This window comes from Vulpes lagopus, chromosome 1 (genome assembly GCF_018345385.1).
Source record: "Vulpes lagopus strain Blue_001 chromosome 1, ASM1834538v1, whole genome shotgun sequence".
Lineage (NCBI taxonomy): Eukaryota > Metazoa > Chordata > Mammalia > Carnivora > Canidae > Vulpes > Vulpes lagopus.
The window spans coordinates 27409986-27429424 of record NC_054824.1 but is presented as its reverse complement, the minus strand read 5'-3'; the positions used below and the strand labels follow the sequence as shown (position 1 = coordinate 27429424).

Genomic DNA, 19439 nt, shown 5'->3' with positions numbered 1-19439 from the left:
AAAATGGGGGTAAAAAGAAAAAAATCCACAAAAATGTATTAACTCTAAAAAAGAAAGCAAATCAGATCTAACTCTCATTTCCCCACACTAAACATAATCATTTCCAAAGTGATACAATACAAAGATTATTGGTTTTATCTGTTTGTCCTAAAAGGATTATGAATTATCTCTTTAAAAAAATGTCAACAAGAAATGACAGATGTTCTAATAAAATTTGGTAACAGGTTAAAAAAAAAAAGAAAGACTATGAAACCCAATAACTTGTGACTATTATTAAGTTTGTGTTAGTCTTTATTAAAACAAAAAGAATCAAAATTTCAGACAATGGATTACATGATATATACAAGAATATACAAAAGTAAAAGAAAAAAATACATGTATACTACACTAGCACAACAGAAATTGTTCTCTTTCTGGTTATTCTTTCCCAAATCCAAATGTTTACATCCAGGACGTCACAGAGGTAACTTCTTTTTGTACCTAAAGTAGAAATAAATCTATTTAATATTAGACCATAAAACAGGGTTCATCTGTGAAGTGCCTAACAATTCCAGTATATAAAAATCCTAATGTAAGATAGATATGTATAGATATAGAATATATATATAGTATATATATATATATATATATATATATATCCTCCAGAACCAATATAATAATATTACCATTCTTCAATTCTAATTCATTTTGTACTCTTGGGTTCATATAAGCCAACTGCCCCCAAACACTCATCTGACTTACACAGCATTCAGTGTTACAGACAGGACAGTCTCAAGAACTTAACCTATTCTAATGCTAGGACTTAAACTCACATCTTCCTCTGGAAAGACTCTAGAGGGTATAATGTTCCTATCTGCTTGTAATTAAGAAGGGACATAGTCAAAATACAGGCTACTTACTCCTTCCTATCCCCAAAAAACTGACGCTATGTTTAAGCATGTTGAAAAAAGAAAATTTAAAGAGACATTTTTTAAGGTTGTTCATTTTTAAAGGGATTATAGTCACAAGGGTTTCCTTAATATTTTTGTCCCTAATTAAAATAAATGTCAGCATACCATCAAAAACATAAAGAATAAAACTGCTGCTTTTTAGTTACCTTATTGAGCTCTGGAAATAGTTCTTGTATCACAATGTCCAATAAAACATAAGTCAGCTAGAGCGCCAAAAAAAAAATTTTTTAAGGCATTAGACAAAAGCCATAAAAATGATAAAAACAAAATTCAGGACTGTGGTTATTATCTCTAAATGAGTAGGCAGGGAACAGAACTCATATACACATGTCTTTATATGTGTACATTTTATTATTATGCTGCATAAATGTAAAAGACACAAGCAGGTTACAAAATTTTAACTATATTAAGATCTCAACAAAATATGTACAGTATAGACTATATATGTGATATTAACTGTGGTTATTCTATGTAATCTGAGTAATGGAATTCTTAGTTTTTAAATTTTTACTTTATTTCATGAATTTTGTATATGTTCCAGGTTTTCTACAGTGAATCTATGCTTATTTTAAATCAAAACAATTCATGGTATAGGGGCGCCTGGGTGGCTCAGTCTGTTAAGGATCTGCCTTCGGCTCAGGTCATGATCCCAGGATCATGTGTAGAGCTGTTCGAGCCTGTGTAGAGCTCCCTGCTGAGCAGGGAGCCTGCTTCTCCCTCTGCCACTCCTCCTTCTCTTGCTTTCTCTCTCATTCAAATAAATAGGTAAAAATCTTTTTTAAAAATGTTTAAAATTTTTTTTTAATTTTTAAAAAACTAACTCATGTTGGTTTATATGTTGGTTCTTTAGAACTCATGTTATAAAGAAAAAAAAAGTAACTCTTAACTATAGAGAACAAACTAATGGTTACCATAAGGGAGGTAGGTGGGGGGATGGGTGAAACAGGCGATGGAGATTAAAGAGTTCACTTATCCTGATGAGCACTTAGTAATATACAGAATTGTTAAATCACTATATTGTACACTTAAAACTAATACAACATTGTATGTTAACTATACTGGAATTAAATTAGAAAACTTAATTTAAGAATAAGGAATAAAGTAAAAAGCAAAAGAGTAACAGATAAAGCACACATTTTTTCTGTCTGAATATCCTAAGTACACTGCCTTGATTTAACATAGTGTCACTTCACAATTAATACTATACCAGACACCCTGGTGTGTGCTGTTCACAAAACCTAGCCGACATTAGTCAACCTGCTTTAATGAATTTTACCTGCTTATTGAGAACTGGCTGTTGTAAGCCATCAAATAGAAGTCTGATGCTTTCATACTTGGCTTCTTCACCAATGCACTTGACTATCAGATCTAAAGGAGAAAGCCAAATGTGAAACACTTCATATTATACAGTGCCTCATCATTAACTGGACCATAAAGAAAAATCTTCACCCTGTTTCCCAGGTATTACACAAAAACTATAAATCTACATTTCTTAAACCAGTTTTCCTCCACGAAGCTCCAGAAAAAAAGGCTTCTATGAAGTTAAGAAACTCAGTATGATGTATCCTCCTTTTGGAGATCCATAATGCACAAAGTATACTACAAGCTCTGTGGAACGTTGCAGTAAAGAAATCTACTTATACTATTAAGTGATAAAAGACAGTTGGAAAATAATACATATTGTGTTATCCCAGTCAGGTAAAACAAATCCTAAATTTATATGTATACATTTGTACATATGTGTATAGAAATGCACAGAAAAATATGAGGATTAACACCAAATTGGGGAGAAGATGACTTCTACTTTTTACTCTATATAGTTTCATAATGTTTTAATATCTTAATATCAGGAAAAAAAAGTTTAATTTTTAACACTACTTTTTCCTCAATGAATATAACCTCTTTAATTTATTTTTATACTTTTTACATAATTATTATTAACCATCTTATAGGACAAGCTTTTTGGGACTTTCTGAGAACACTAATTTAGGATCCAAAAAAATTCCAATTCACGTTTGACTGCACAGCTGTCATGTTATCACTTCTATTACCAGTCAGTCCTTACTAAAAATCTCTCAATGTTTTCCCTAAAACAGGAAAATATTCTTAAGTAAACAAAGTACTCAAATATTTGTCCTTTCCTTACCCCCAATTATAATAAGACTCTTAATGATGCTCTTGAAAAGTTCTCACCTTATGTTTGTTTCTAGGAGATAAATCTAACCCAAGAAGCAAAGGCTAACTTCAATTATAATAAGCATAGTAGATCCTTGATATTTTTAAGATATGTGGCCCAATATGGATCTTTATGAATCCCCCAATTCATCAAGACTACACAGAATTTCCCAATTGCATGAAGCCTAATGGACAAAAATAAGTGATCCTTTCAGATCCTTCAGGAGTCCCTGAGTAAGAAATGAGGGGAAGAGGACAACAGAAAGACATGCTAAGTTTTTACTCACTAAATTTTTCCTTCCCAGAGAAGTCTTGAAGTAGATGTGATTTAAATTTGTTCCTCAGCAAAATAACAAATTACTACCATTCACTAGCTTTCCATGTTGTCCCTGAATATCAAAACTAAGACTGTTAAAGCCATGAATGCTACAGATTGCTGTTACAAAAACAGGTTAAGAAGTTATTTCATCATTTACCTACAGAGGACTTAGCCCAAAGTAACTTTTATTTACTTTTATATTCAGACCAGGGATTTAACTTAACTGTCTTCACACAGAGCAGCAGGACTATCCTAAGACTAATTTTTCAATGATGAGAATTCTTTAAGGTACAGTCCAAAGGCCTCTTCAATTCTTACTCTGTATTTTCTTTTTGGACATTATTATCCACTAACTGTAACTTCCGTATCCTTAACCTGTACCATTTCATTTCTCAAATTTCTAAACCTAACTACTTACTAGACCTTTCCTCATGAGTAATGTATAAGCAATTCACACTCAAAATATTCTAAACTGAATATCCTTTGCTTTGACCCTTTGACATTTTTTCCTTGTATGTCCTACTCTATAAAAGATTACTACCATTCATTTACCTTGTGGCTCAAGCCTATCTCCACTACAGAAGAAGTGATCATTCTCTTCCTCTGAGATACTCTGTGATTTGCACATGCCTCCTATCACATATATGTTTTGTCTGTATAACTGTCTTCCTGCTAGGCTGAATTACTCAAGTACACTTTTTATATCCCTTGCACTTTGCATAGTGCCTGACATGTGGAAGGTGCTCAGTATATTTGGAATGAATGAATGAATGTAGATCTTTTATTCATAAACACTAGTGCAGTTCTTCTCATCGTATAGTAAGCAGGAGGATTCGGACTGTCCCACAAACATATCACTTTGATCAGTCTTATTATAAGTTGTTGAAAGCACTGGCTATTGCAAAAATAGAAAAAGCCTGTCTTAAGAGTTCATAGTGCTTATATTATAAAAACCAAATTTTATTTAACTAATACATTAAATTTTACTTGGTCTTCATAACTATTTCTAAAATGATAATTCAAAATAAAAATTAGCTTTAATAATTACTATACCTTGTGGGGTGCCTGGATGGCTCAGCTGGTAAGGGATCTAACTCTTGACTTCAGCTCAGATCATGATCTCAGGGTTGTGGGACTGAGTCCCACATCAGGCTCTGCACTTGGTGCAGAGTTTGCTTGAGATTCTCTCTCTCTTCCTCTGTCCCTCCCCCTACTCATACTTGCTCCCTCTCCAAATAAATAAATAAAACCTAAAAAAAAAATTACTGTATATTGTGATCTCAAAGAAATGCTAATCTATATATTAAACTACTTAAAAATATTATACCTGGAATGTAATTCATCATTTCCTCAAAAGTCTGTTTTGCTCGTTTTTGCTTATCTTGGAGAGAGCGAGGTTCAGTGTTTTCACAGAATACAGCATCTGTAAAGAGACAAAAATATTTGCTGGAATTTTTACCAATTATACACAATATACTTCATAGCAGAAATACTAATAAACCAATGAAATTAAGACATAAAAGTACATAAAACATGACACATATGACAAAATACAAACCTCTGAGAAGTGTTATGAGTGAGACCAAGCGGTGTTCCTGAAACAGTTGTTCTAGTTTACAATGAAGATAGTAGTCAGTATACATTTCCAGGGTGTTTTTAAACAGGATTCGAGTTCCCATTAAGAGATGATGAAGCCAGTCAGGAACCTGGAAAACCACCCGTCCTGAGAAGGATTATATGGAATATTTTGTTAAGATAAACAGATATTTCAAACATTCTCCAGTATAAAAAAACACAAATGGTCAATATTTTATTTATAAACAACCAGTAACTTTAATATGTTCATGACCAATTATATCTAATTCTTATAAAAGAAGTATCTTCAATTTAAAAAGAAGTTACAATAGGATAACAGTGAAAAACATTAATTTGCATCACAGAAGAAATATGATACATGAATGAAAAATAGGTTTTCACAGTAATCACATAGACCTTACCTACCTACGTACATCAGGTAATCATAGACTCCTTCTACAGTCATCATCTCCATAAAATAATTCTGATTTTGCTTTCTTTCTGCATTCTCAGCACGGTTTGCATTATTCTTAAATAGATCACTGAAAAGCTAAAGAAAAAATTGAAATAGGAAAGAGATATTTAGCTTACACACCTGATGATAATAATTACTAAAGCTAAAGTGACACAGAGCACAGGCATTTAAACTTTTTCCAATCAAAACAGAATTATCAGATAGGTTAAGCTCTGTCTCTAAAGTTTCACATTTATGCTCAAAATTGATAAAAAATACATATTTCTCCCAAAACAGTACACAAAAGTCTGCATTCATTCTAGACACAACAGAAAATTTGTTCTTCATGAAGAAACCCTTTGTTTTTTATACCAAAAGGAACAAATGAACATATAAAGATGTATAAATATATTAATGACAGTTAATTTTAAAACTAAAATGACTTAAAGATTATAATTCACAGTTACAGGGTGTGAACATTGAGCTTTAGCCAAAGTTTATTTGTACAGTAACAGTCATAGTCCAGAAATGCCTAATCAGTGTGAAAAAAACAAGATGTAGAAAATTACTTATAAAAAAATTACTTATAGTAAAAATGATGAAATACAACTAAATCTCAGCCTTACCCTTAAGATATGCAAAAAAGTCTATTATTGATAATAATAATAAAATAGAACTTAAGGAACTAAAAAGTCTGAAAGAAAAGATCAACAAAGCCAAAACATGAAAAGTACAAGATCTTTGACAAGATTGAGCAAAAGAAAAAAAAGAAAAAGACACAAACAATGCTAAAAATAAAAGGTGATATAACTACAGAAGTCAAAAAGAACGACAACTTCAGGCCAAAAAAATTTCAAATTTAGATAAAATTAAAAATTTGTTGAGAAGTATAACTTATCAGGGTGCCTAGGTGGCTCAGTTGGTTAAGCATCTGACTCTTAATTTTGGCTCAGGTCATGATCTCAGTGTTTGGTTTTTTTTAAAAGATTATTTATTTATTCATGAGATAGAGAGAGAGAGAGAGAGAGAGAGAGGCAGAGACACAAGCAGAGGGAGAAGCAAGCTCCATGCAGGGAGCCCAATGTGGGACTTGATCCTGGGTCTTTGGGATCATGCCCTGGGCTGAAGGCAGACACTAAACTACCGAGCCACCCAGGTGTTTTAAGATCGAGCATCACATCAGGCTCCATGCTGGACATGGAACCTGCTTATGATTCTCTCTCTCTCCCTTTGCCCCTTCCCCCTTAAAAAATATATATATATAAAACCTATCAAAACTGACTCATGTTGGGGCACCTGAGTGGCTCAGTCAGTTGGGCATCCGACTCTTGGTTTCAGTTCAGGTCATGATCTTGGGGTCATGGGACCAAACCCTGCATCAGGCTTCATGCTTGGTGCAGTCTGCTTGTCTCAATGCAAAATCTGCTTGCTCTCCCTCTGCTCCTCCCCCAGCTCACACACACATGCCCTCTTTCTCTCAGATAAATAACTAAATCTTTGGGGGAAAAAAATGACTCATGCAACAAATCTGAATACTATAATCATTAAAGAAATTCGGTTGATTTTTTAAAAAGCCTTCCTACAAACAAAACTCAAGGCTTAGATGACTTTAACAACCAGTTCTATCAATTATTTAAAGAACTAGTAATTCCAATTATAACTATCAGCAAGTAGAAAAAGATTAATATAACTTTGATACTAAAACTTGACAAGGATAGAATGAGACAGAAAAATTATAAGCCAAGTCCACCCATAAACATGAATGCAACCTTCTAAAAGATATCTATGAAAAAAGCTACATTACACAATTTATTGGTGAAACAATGAAATCATGCTCTTTGTACGGCAGCTCCTAGCCATGAATGAAACAAAATCATCATTTGCAGTTAAGTGTGTAAATCTAAAAGAATTAATAGATATATTACTAAAACTAATACAAGTCTAGCAAGGTTACTGAATTTAAAAAATCAATACACAAAAGTTAACTATTTGTTTACAAAAAGAAAGTTATAAAGTGAAAAAATATTAAAGATATCTTTTACAGTAGTAATAAAACAGTGAAGTTTTTTGGGGGGAGGGGGAAGGCTGTCCTTTGAGCCCACACAACTCCCAGTGCTGAACACTATTCTGGAACTAAAGTGAGCTTCCTGTGGGCTGGAAATATATCTTTATATTCCATTGCCTGGCACTCAATAGTTAGGTACAGGATAATATACCTGCTTAATGAATGGATTAAATATTACATAAGCCACTGAAATGAGATAAAATAAACATCAAGTCAACATAAATACATTGTATCAATTAATTTCTTGAGTATTGGAAGTTGGTGATTGACAACCTACGAAAACCACCTTAAAAATCTCCCAAATACTCACAGAGGAAGACATAGACATGGCCAACATGCACATGAGAAAATGCTCTGCATCACTTGCCATCAGAGAAATACAAATCAAAACCACAATGAGATACCACCTCACACCAGTGAGAATGGGGAAAATTAACAAGGCAGGAAACCACAAATGTTGGAGAGGATGCGGAGAAAAGGGAACCCTCTTACACCGTTGGTGGGAATGTGAACTGGTGCAGCCACTCTGGAAAACTGTGTGGAGGTTCCTCAAAGAGTTAAAAATAGATCTGCCCTATGACCCAGCAATTGCACTGTTGGGGATTTACCCCAAAGATACAGATGCAATGAAACGCCGGGACACCTGCACCCTGATGTTTATAGCAGCAATGTCCACAATAGCCAAATTGTGGAAGGAGCCTCGGTGTCCATTGAAAGATGAATGGATTAAAAAGATGTGGTTTATGTATACAATGGAATATTACTCAGCCATTAGAGACGACAAATACCCACCATTTGCTTCAACGTGGATGGAACTGGAGGGTATTATGCTGAGTGAAGTAAGTTAATCAGAGAAGGACAAACATTATATGTTCTCATTCATTTGGGGAATATAAATAATAGCGAAAGGGAATATAAGGGAAGGGAGAAGAAATGTGTGGGAAATATCAGAAAGGGAGACAGAACATAAAGACTCCTAACTCTGGGAAACGAACTAGGGGTGGTGGAAGGGGAGGAGGGCGAGGGGTGGGGGTGAATGGGTGATGGGCACTTGAAGAGATGAGCACTGGGTGTTATCCTGTATGTTGGCAAACTGAACACCAATAAAAAATAAATTTATTATAAAAAAAAATCTCCCAAATACAGAAATGGTAGAAGTTTACAAATACAATTATCTAAAGAAACATTTACCCATTAAAGCAAAGATGCAAGCAACTATATAAAATCCCTCCTTACACTGTACAACTGATTTTCATATAAAGGAAATAAGTCCCATTCATTTCATTAACACATGATTCTCCGTATAATGGAAAAGTCTCAAGTAGGACAACTTCAAACTTCATAACTCTGAGGCAGTACCTTCTTGTTGTTTTCTGAAGTAGGGCTGAGGATGGTCAATTCCGGTTTACTTGGTTTAGGCTTTGGAGATTCACAAGAATTAATGAAATTCATGATGAAAGGTTCCAAATGCTGACCTTTCTGTTGTGATACAGAAATCATGGTATGCAAATTAAAAATCAAGTTATGATTTTTAATAATCATATAACCCATTAAAATTCACTGATATTTAATATACTTGTAACTATCATGTTACAGAATATACATAAATCAGTTATTCACCTCTTTCATTAGTTTTCCAGGAACAGACTTTATAATCTTCCCTGCAATTAAAAATAAAATATTAATTTTATGAAGGTATATCTCATAATTGCTTACTGTATACTTTACTAAGTAATTTTAAACACTCAATAGCCAAGTAAAAAGGAAAGTGTAAAAAATATTTATAATTTACAATTTCACATTCAACAGAAATTTACAATAAATATGGTTTTCTTAATTATTTATAGATACAACACTTAGGGTTTACTTAAAATGATACAGTGAGGTTGGAGGGGGGAAGGGAAGGGACTGAACAAGCCGTGTTGGTAACTGCTAAAATAGAGTAAGAGGTTTATTATACAAAATTCTCTTTCGTGCATATTTGAAATTTTCCACAAAAAATGTTTTCAAAAGATTTTAAACAATGATGTCTATATAAAAATATCTAAAAATATGCAAAAGTTAGCCAAACAGTTTTAAGAATTGCTACAACATTTAAATTGGCTATTTGGAGGCACCTGGGTGGGTCAGGAAGTTAAGTTCCAACTCTGGACTTTCGCTTGGGTTATGATCTTAGGGTTGTGAGATCAAGCCCCATGTCAGGCTCCACAATCAGTGTGGAGCTCATTTAAGATTCTCTCTCTCTCTCTCTCTCTCTCTCTCTCTCTCTCTCCCCTTCTGCCCCTCCCCATTGCTTGCACTCTTTCTCTAAAATTAAAAATAAAAAACACTGGCTATTCAAATAGCTTATATTCTGAGTTTTAGGTTAAATATACATAGTCTAATCTTGTTTGCCAAAATTTCTTGTATTTCTTTTATTTTAAAATATCTGTGACACCTGGGTGGCTCAGCGGTTGAGCATCTGCCTTTGGTTCAGGGCATGATCTTGGGGTCCAGAATCAAGTCCCACATCAGGCTCCTTGCCGGAAGCCTGCTTCTCCCTCTGTCTCTGCCTCTCTCTCTCTCTCTCTCTCTCTCTTTCTGTCTCTCATGAATAAATAAAATCTTAAAAAAAAAAAAAACATCTTAAGATTTTCTCAAACATTAGAAATGCCTGAAAAATCATCAAAATTGATAGATGCAACTTAAAATTTCTTATGGTTTAATTTAGAAAAAAAGTAGACTTATGGCAATAGCAGGAGACATAATAACAACTTAAAATGGGAGACTGTTTTATAACATGAAAACCACCCAACCCTCTTCCCATCAGACTATTTCTCCTTTGCTATCCACATAAACTACACCTCCCTCCTCAGAACTCCCCCAAGTGCCTGGAGCACCTGGGTGGCTCAGTCAGTTAAGTGTCCAACTCTTCATTTTGGTTTGGGATGATGATCTCAAGGTCCTGGGATAGAGTCCTACATCAAGTTCCATACTCAGTGGGGAGTCTGCTTCAGGATTCTTCCTCTCCTCACCCCTCTTCTTATTCTCTCTCTCTCAAATAAATAAATAAATAAATAAATAAATAAATAAATAAATAAATCTTAAAGAAAATAGAAGCATTCTCCAAGTTCCTTAAACTACAGAGTTTTATCCTGTTCTTTTTTGTCTCTTCTACATGCTTTTCCTGAGCCAATTTATTTGCTCAATCTGATTTAAAGTAACACTCAAATCTCTACTCCTTGCCTATCCCCTGGCCTCTCCTGCCTTACAAAAACTTCTTTACCTGGATTCTATAAACTCAACAAGTTCAGAACTACTCTTAATTTATTCCTTAATCTCAGCAAGTAACAGCATCCTCCCAATTGTTTAAATGGAACAAACAATTCTTTGATCATTTCTTCTCCATCAGTCAAACTTAGTCAGCAACCAAGTCTACCCAATTCTATCTCCTAAATATTGCAAATATTGCATAGACCCAAATATAAAATGTCTTCACATTTTCCTCTGATAAGAAAACGTCCATACAAATACCAAGCATTCTGGCTCAACTAAATGTACTGAAGAGATACAGATGAAAGTCAAATGCCCACTTGCAATATTTGATTCATTTGTTTATCTCTATATGTACTTAAGATTATATTATATAAAATATATTCAAAATAGTGTTTTACTTCCATTATTATTTTTAACAATTTTATTCAAACTTTTCCTGCTTATATTACTGTGGTCTATACTGAACTTTAACATAAAAGAAATCATGCTGTATATACTCTTCTGTGTCTTGCTTCTTTCATTCAACATCATGCTTTTAAGATTATCAGTGTTAGTTGGCAATTGAAGAAAGAAAATTATCATATGGTTTCACTCGTATGTGGAATATAAGAAATAGTGCAAGGGACCACAAGGAAAGGAGGGGGAACTGAATGGGGAAAAATCAGAGAGGAAGACAAATCATTAAAGATTCTTAAATTTGGGAAACAAACTGAAGGTTGCTGAAGGGGAAGTGAGTGGAGGGATGGGGTAACTGGGTGATGGGCATGAAAGAGGACACATGATGTGATAAGCACTAGGTATTATACTATATATTGGCAAATTGAAATGAAATTTTAAAAATTAAAAAAAGATTATCAAAATTGTTGTAAATAGCTACATACTACAGGTATTCACTGCCACAGGTATTCATTTTATGAAACTACCATAATTTATGTTTACTCTACTGGTGATGAACATTTGTATTATTTCCAGTTTTGCCTATAAAAACAATGATGCTATGAACATTCTTTAATATATATAGAAGATTCTCTACAGTATATATCTCAGAGAGGAACTGCTCATTCAGTTTCATACTAAACTGTGTTTCCTTTTTTTTTTTTAACAAAGATTTTATTTACTTATTCATGAGAGACACAGAGAGACAGAGGGAGAGACATAGGCAGAGGGAGAAACAGGCTCCATGCAGGGAGCCCGATGCGGGACTCGATCCCAGGAATCTGGGATCATGCCCTGAGCCAAAGGCAGACGCTCAACCGCTGAGCCACCCAGGCGTCCCCTAAACTGTGTTTCCAATTTATGTTCCTACTAACAGTTTTCAAGAAGTCTGTTAGAATTTGACACATGGCTTCACTATATAAACTATTCCTCTACGTTAATCTGAAAATACTGATTATGTTCAGTTTATCCTCATATATATGATTCTTTAAACTGACTTACCAAGATTTACATCTGGTAGTATTTTATCAAGAAACTGTGTTTCCCCACCATTGGGGGAGAGAAAATCAGCCAGAAGTTGACTATTACTCAGTTCTGGATGCTGCAGAAGTTTCTTGAATGAAAAAAGAAAAAGGGGAAAAAAAGCTTAAAAATCCAAAAGGATCATCAAAACTATATTAAAATGATAAGAACGAAAACAAAAAATTTTTTAATCCTCAAAAGCTATCTTACATTCAGAATGACAAAACCACATTTGTAGAAAGAATACTGCTGCACAGCAGCTAAGAACTCAGCCTCTATGGTCAGTCATGAAAGGGTCTGAATTCTAGCTCTTCCATTTACCAGTGAGGAGTCCCTAGAAACTAAGTTCCTAAATTACAAGAGTTAGTTTCCTCATGCGTAACAGGAAGATAATACTACTTACTTTACAGAGTCGTTATATGAAGCATTTAGCACAATACGATACACAGGAAGAAGATTAAATATTAGCTAATATTGTTTCTCCATTTCTCAACTATAAAACAAGTACTACAATATCATAAAATGTTCTTGATAATTCAAAGAAGTTGGCACAAAGGGTTTTGCAGAAAACTAAATGTGGAAATGTGAAATAATTTAGAAAATCTGTTGTCTGTTCTTCTTGCAACACTATTTTCTTACAAGATAAACTGACTTTTTAAAGCCAAAATTAACCCAGTCTTACCTAATATTCTGTTTTGTAACTTGAAACAGTTTCAAAACTTTATGAGCAGAAATCTGTATAAAAATACCAGTAACTGCAACCTTTAGCTCCATATCACAGGAAAATACTCTTCTAGTATGTGGTACTCTAACTCTTAAAAAGATTTAATTCATTCCAATAATGGGTTAATGGTACAAACAAAGGCAAAGGTTAATACTACTATATATTACATTCAAATATCCTTGCAGTAGTTAAGTTATTCATATTTCAATTTTCACACGACCAAAAAACTATGTAACAAGTATTTTCTGGGTTGAAGCACTCAATGGTTCAAATACAAGAAATAAAATATAAATATCCCTTTATGCTAATAAATATTTTTTAAAAGTACTTATTTTTGACAGGGAGGCATCCAAATTTAACTGAATTAACATTTAATAAAATCTACAAAATCCCATGTCCAAAAAAAAGCGATGTAATAAAACAAAAAATGTATCTACTTTTTGGTTTTATGCACTTCATTAACGAAAGATGGTCATTAATTTTAGAGAAACCTAAATCAATTTTAGTTAAGCATCTGATTTGATTTTGGCTAACTGAACAATGAAAATAACATATCAATTACATTGTTTACATAACACTGTGCCCACACTGAAAAAAAGATTTCAATTGCAAGCAGTGAATGGTAGAAAATCAGGAGATCCCAAGAAATTGGAAAAACATCTACAAACTGCAAAAGAAAAAAAAACTAAGGAATAAAACAGGAGTTCACAAGTTCAGAAGTGCTAAACACAAAATCAAACAGGAAACAAGACAAAAGGGGCGCCTGGTTGGTTTAGTCAGTAAAGCATGCAACTCTTGATCTTGGGGTTTTAAGTTCAAGTCCCATGTTGTGGGTAGAGATTACTTAAAATAATAATAAAATTTTCTTAAAAAGACAAGAGTAACAAAAAAAACTATCCAGTATTCTTCGAATGCATTTCATCTTTTTTTTTTTTTTAGAATGTATTTCATCTTATACGTTTTTCTTTCTTTAACTTTCCACACCAAAAGTTTTAAACTAAACCCAACATAAGATTTTTCTACTTCTGAGAAAGTATCTGGTATTTCACTGGTTATCAATTTATTTTAAAGTATACTCTTTTTCTTTTGAGAGAGAGACAGATAGCACATGAGGGGGAGGGGCAGTGGGAAAGAGAGAATATCAAGCAGGCTCTGTGCTGAGTGTGGAGCCCAATGCAGGGCTTGATCTCACAATCCTGAGATAATGACCTGAGCTGAAATCAAGAGTTGGATGCTTATTAGCCAACTAAGCCACCCAGATGCCCCTACAAAGTATACCCTTAACAATAATTCTCTTCCACTCTTAAAAGAATTTTCGAAATTCACATTGACACATATCTGTAAAACAAAATGTATTTACACAAGAGAAAAAAAGACAAATTAGAGTATGCTATGATTAGCAATGTTTTAAATAAGATGGTACTATTTACCTGTAAATATTCCTGAAACTCTTCTCTCTTTGACTTTAAGAATTCATAATTTTTGGGGCCAATGATCCTCTTGGAAGGAAGCTGGGCATCAGGAAATGTGCCTGAAATATATATATGAAAGTAATTAGCATGTTCTGCTACTATTTTTTTAAAGATTTTATTTATTTATTCATGAGAGACAGAGAGAGAGACAGAGGCAGAGGCAGAGGGAGAAGCAGGCTCCATGCAGAGAGCCCAATGTGGAACTCGATCTTGGGACCACAGGATCACAATCTGAGCCTAAGGCAGATGCTAAACCACTAAACCACCCAGGCGTCCATTCTGCCACTATTTTTAAAACCTAATTTATAACTTACTAAGGCAAATTCAGGTTTACAATGTTCCCATATAGAGATGTGGCATTAACTTTTAAATAATCTTGACAAGGGGCGCGTAAGTGGCTCAGTCAGTTAAGTATCTGCCTTCGGCTCAGGTCATAATCCTGGGGTCCTGGGATTGAGGCCCCACACTGGGCTCCCTATTCAGCTGGGAGCCTGCTTCTCCCTCTCCCTCTCCCACTCCCCTTGCTTGTGCTCTGTCAGGTAAATAAATAAAACCTTTTAAAAATAACTAATTAAATAATCTCCACAAAAATCCATGAGCTTCAAGTCAGAAGTCCAGACCAAAGAACCTGGATCTATTGATACCCAAAATATCACCAACTCTTCATTGGCACAGATTTATTTAAGCCTTCTATACTAGTAAAAAAAAAAGCTTCAAAAACTAATCAAGAGATTATTTTGAAGTTGGTGGGATTCTATCAGCCAAAATCTTTAAAATACCTACTCTCTCATGAGAAAAAAAGGTAGCATTTTGCCAATACTATATAAGATTCAAAACAAAAATTAAAAACCCTGGATATGGGGCTTAGTTGGTTGAGCAACCAGCTTTTGGTTTCATCTCAGGTCATGATCTCAGGGTGGTGAGATCAAGCCCTGTATAGGGCTCCCCACTGGGCATGAAGCCTGCTCAGGATTCCCTCTCCTTCTGTCCTTCCCCTCATTCTATCTCTGTCTCTCTTTCAAAGAAATAAATAAATCTTTAAAAACAAACCACGGACATGCTTCCTCAAATCGGGCTGACTTTAGACATTTAAATGCCAGGGATGCCTGGGTGGCTCAGTTGTTCAATGTCTGCCTTTGGCTCAGGTCATGATCCCGAGGCCCTGGGATCTCAAGTCCCACATCAGGCTCCCTACGGGGGCCTGCTTCTCCTTCTTCCTAGCCTCTCTGTGTGTGCGTCTCATAAACAAATAAATAAAATCTTTTTAAAAAATTAAGAGAGAAATCTAAATGTCAAAAAGGAAAATACTGTTGGGAATCCAATCAATGTAGGATTATATGTCTCTCATCTCTAAAATAAATCCAAAGAAAAAGTTCTCAGAGAAAGGAGGAGATAAGGATGGCATGGCACAAAACTGGCAGAGACAGAGAAAACCATTTAAAGACAAACACAAATTCAAAATATAAGCAAACAGTCTGGAGTGGGACTTTGTATTTTAAAGAAGAGTAAAAAGGTTCTTGTCCTTCTCAATTCAGAACCAACCTGAATTTGGATCAAGGATACTCCACAAAGCTTCGATAAAATGAAGATTCATGGGTGCCTGGGTGGCTCAGTAGGTTAAGTATCTGACTCTTTGGCTCAGGTCATGATCTCAGGGTTGATCTCAGCCTGCTGAGATCTCAGGGTGAGATCGAGCTCCAAGGAGCCTGCTTAAGAATCTCTCTCTCTCCTGCTTCTGCCCCTCCTCGCCCTACTTGCTCGCTCATACTCGCTCCCACTCTCTCTCACAGATTAAAGATTCAGAATACACAAATCAGACTCATCAACCTACATACAAAACGACTGTAAATACTTTGCAACTATATTGCTGATATTAACTAAAATAAGTGGATGATAAGAGAGACTGAAAGGTAAGGGGAAGAACTAAAAAAGGAGAAGTGTTCCCCTCTTTTGTTTGATCTATCCTTAACAGAAATATTACACTACAGGTTTTGTTTCCATATCTAAGAACTAAATCAAAACATTTACCATGATGCAGAGCAAACATGTTTATCAAGAAAGATGGTAAAAGAACAAAAGCAATCTGAAATGCTTGGTTTAAATTAAAATCTCTGCCACATCAGGATAAACCAAAATTAAACTGGAAAGAGAATCTTTTCTAAAATACAATTAAAGGGGGATCCCTGGGTGGTGCAGTGGTTTGGCGCCTGCCTTTGGCCCAGGGCGCGATCCTGGAGACCCGGGATCGAATCCCACATCGGGCTCCCGGTGCATGGAGCCTGCTTCTCCCTCTGCCTGTGTCTCTGCCTCAGTCTCTCTCTCTCTGTGACTATCATAAATAAATAATTTAAAAAAAAATTAAAAAAAATACAATTAAAGAATAGCTACCTTTTAAATATTAACATTATTTAAAAAGCAATAAATGTGCACTGTAAAAACTTTAAAAATATAAGCCAGAAATAAGATAAAAAACAGTATGTTCCTATTATGAATAGTAGTATACACAAATGTTACTGCTACATTTCCTTGGTATAATACTTAAAATCAAAAAATTAATCTAGTTCAACAGCTTCTATAAAAAAGCTAATGCTAAAATGTAATGTTTTATACAAAAGCCACATACCATGAAATTCTGTTAGTTTTGATTCAAGTACATAGAACTCTAGATATCTTCTATAGACGGACCAATGTTCAGGCTCATGCCCAACTGTAAATTGGATGAATACACAATAAATACTAAATAATTGTATAAACTATTAGATACTATTCCAGTCTTAATAATTTATTATTTCTTAACATCACATCATTAACATATTTTATCCCATATTTTAATTTTAAATTTAAGAGACTGATGCATTTTACCTATTAAGTTATCTCAATAATACATTTTTCTACAACAGAATCATAGAGCTGATAGAAATTTCAAAAAATAATAGTGATTATTTTTTAAATGTCAGAAATAAACAATGTATTTCATAAAAACTTAAAATCAATTAATTTTAGGTCCCTCAAAATTTACTAATTGTCCTGATCTAAGACAATACAGAACAGCAGTACCCAACAGAAATTTCTGCAATTTTGAAAATGTTTTATATAATCTGTATTAATACAGTAACTATTGGCCACATATAGTTACTGATCATTTGAAATGTGGCTATTCTATGTAAGGAACTAAAATGCTAATTTAATTTAATTTTAATTGGTGCACGTGGCTAGTGGCTACCAAAACTGAATAGCACAAAGTAATATTTTACAGAATGGGTCAAGTCAGACCACCTATTCCAATCCCAGTTCCCCCATTTACTAAGTGAACTTGAACAAATAACCTCATTGTACCTTAAGTTGCTTACAATAAAAATTGTACTCGTTGAATAAAATAATACACCTAACTCACTTTTGTAGAATGCACAACACAGAAGAAGCTCCCCAAAAATGCTAACTGCTATGATATCTCATGTCATTCTAGCATAGACTTGGAAATGCAATGTACAAAGTCAACTAAGACCACAATAACCAAAAATATCACATTTAGAAAAAAACATGATACAGTCACAATCTATAGAGCAAACTGAAGTTTTTTTCTTCAACACTGGTCTTAAAGGATCTTCATCATCCCCAATTTTGGTTTTTTAAAGCTGAAAATTGCTAATTTGCTACATATGTAAAATCAAAGTAGTATTTAAATGATACACTTTATGAGATCCCTCATGGGTCATGGCTTCCTAAAAGCACATTATATTGACAGTAAAAGGCTGAGAAAAATAATCCTTAGAATACAAGTTTTAAGACTTTTTGGTTTAAACTTTATGGTTAAATTAAGGCAAATTTCTAAAAAAGGTACTAGAGATAACCTAGGAAAGCCTAAGGTTTCATTCTACTTTCTGTTCAGACACTTACCTTTCAGATGTGCAGTTAGAAATGGCAAAATATTTATCATTCCTGATAAATACAGACTAATTAGCATCTTTTAAGAAAGGTATTCATAAAAATTCCTACCTGCTCTTCTATCATTTCTTTCAACATCTATACAGAATACAGGTATTCTCTCCTTTTTCTCTTTCCTTTCAGAGGAAGGATCTTCAAAAAAGTCCACATATGGAATGCTAATTTTCCACGCAGCAAGGTTTCGGGGAGTATTAGGTGTGCTCACAGCTTCCACTGGAGAATCATCTTCCATTACAACAATACCTTCTTCAATCTGGAAAAAAATCATTAGGAAAAATTAAGTGTTTCCAGGTCCTTCAGGCCTATAGTATACAAGATACAACTATAAAAAATATGTCCATATAAATTCCATAATTTTCTACAAAACTTTTGAAATTAGGTGACACCAAATTTTCTACTAAAAATATAGAGAAAAAATTTAAAATAACAAGTTACTAACATCAACTCCAGGTTTTATTACATCTAGATATGAAAATTGCATAGAAAAGAGAAAATAGGCACTTCAGAGATTAAAGATACTGAAAACACACAAATATAGAAAATATTTAACTTTGGTAATAAGTAAAAAGTACTGATATTTTTCATTCTGACAATATGCATTTAGAAAAAGTCATAAAACAGTTTTAACTACAGATGGTCACTGATTTATGATAGTTCAACTTTACTAGATGCAAAAGCGATATGCATTCAGTAGAAACTGTACTTTGAATTTTGAGTTTTTATCTTTTCCCAGGCTAACAGTATGTAGTATGATACTCTCTCGTGATGCTAGATGGTGGCAGCAAGCCATAGCTCTCAGTCAGCCACTCAATCACAAAGGTAAGCAATCAATATACCTCTAGTCATTTCGTACCCATATAACCATTCTGCTTCACTTTCAGTACAGTATTCAATAAATTACATGAGATATTCAACACCTTATGATAAAATAGGCCTTGTGTTAGATGACTTTGCCCAACTGTAAGCTAATGTAAGTGTTCTGAGCTTGCTTAAAGTGGGCTAGGCCAAGTTATGATGTCTGGTAGCCTAGTGTATTAAATGCATTTT

The 19439-nt window shown here is 34.0% G+C and overlaps 1 protein-coding gene across 4 annotated transcripts in view; it reads right to left on the bottom strand.

Moving 5' to 3' along the window:
- Nucleotides 1–273: 273 nt before the first annotated feature.
- SNX14 (sorting nexin 14) overlaps nucleotides 274–19439 on the bottom strand; it is a 76330-nt gene continuing 57164 nt past the window's right edge. For all 4 annotated transcript variants that reach the window (XM_041753966.1, XM_041753967.1, XM_041753965.1 and 1 more), the window contains 12 exons: nucleotides 18444–18645; nucleotides 17071–17154; nucleotides 14406–14506; nucleotides 12231–12342; nucleotides 9159–9199; nucleotides 8898–9017; nucleotides 5446–5569; nucleotides 5003–5167; nucleotides 4772–4867; nucleotides 2227–2318; nucleotides 1097–1153; nucleotides 274–480 (listed from right to left, as the gene is read on the bottom strand). In XM_041753966.1, the coding sequence (XP_041609900.1) occupies nucleotides 442–480; nucleotides 1097–1153; nucleotides 2227–2318; nucleotides 4772–4867; nucleotides 5003–5167; nucleotides 5446–5569; nucleotides 8898–9017; nucleotides 9159–9199; nucleotides 12231–12342; nucleotides 14406–14506; nucleotides 17071–17154; nucleotides 18444–18645 (1233 nt within the window). In that variant the 3' untranslated portion in view covers nucleotides 274–441. The remainder of the gene's footprint in view (nucleotides 481–1096; nucleotides 1154–2226; nucleotides 2319–4771; nucleotides 4868–5002; nucleotides 5168–5445; nucleotides 5570–8897; nucleotides 9018–9158; nucleotides 9200–12230; nucleotides 12343–14405; nucleotides 14507–17070; nucleotides 17155–18443; nucleotides 18646–19439) is intronic.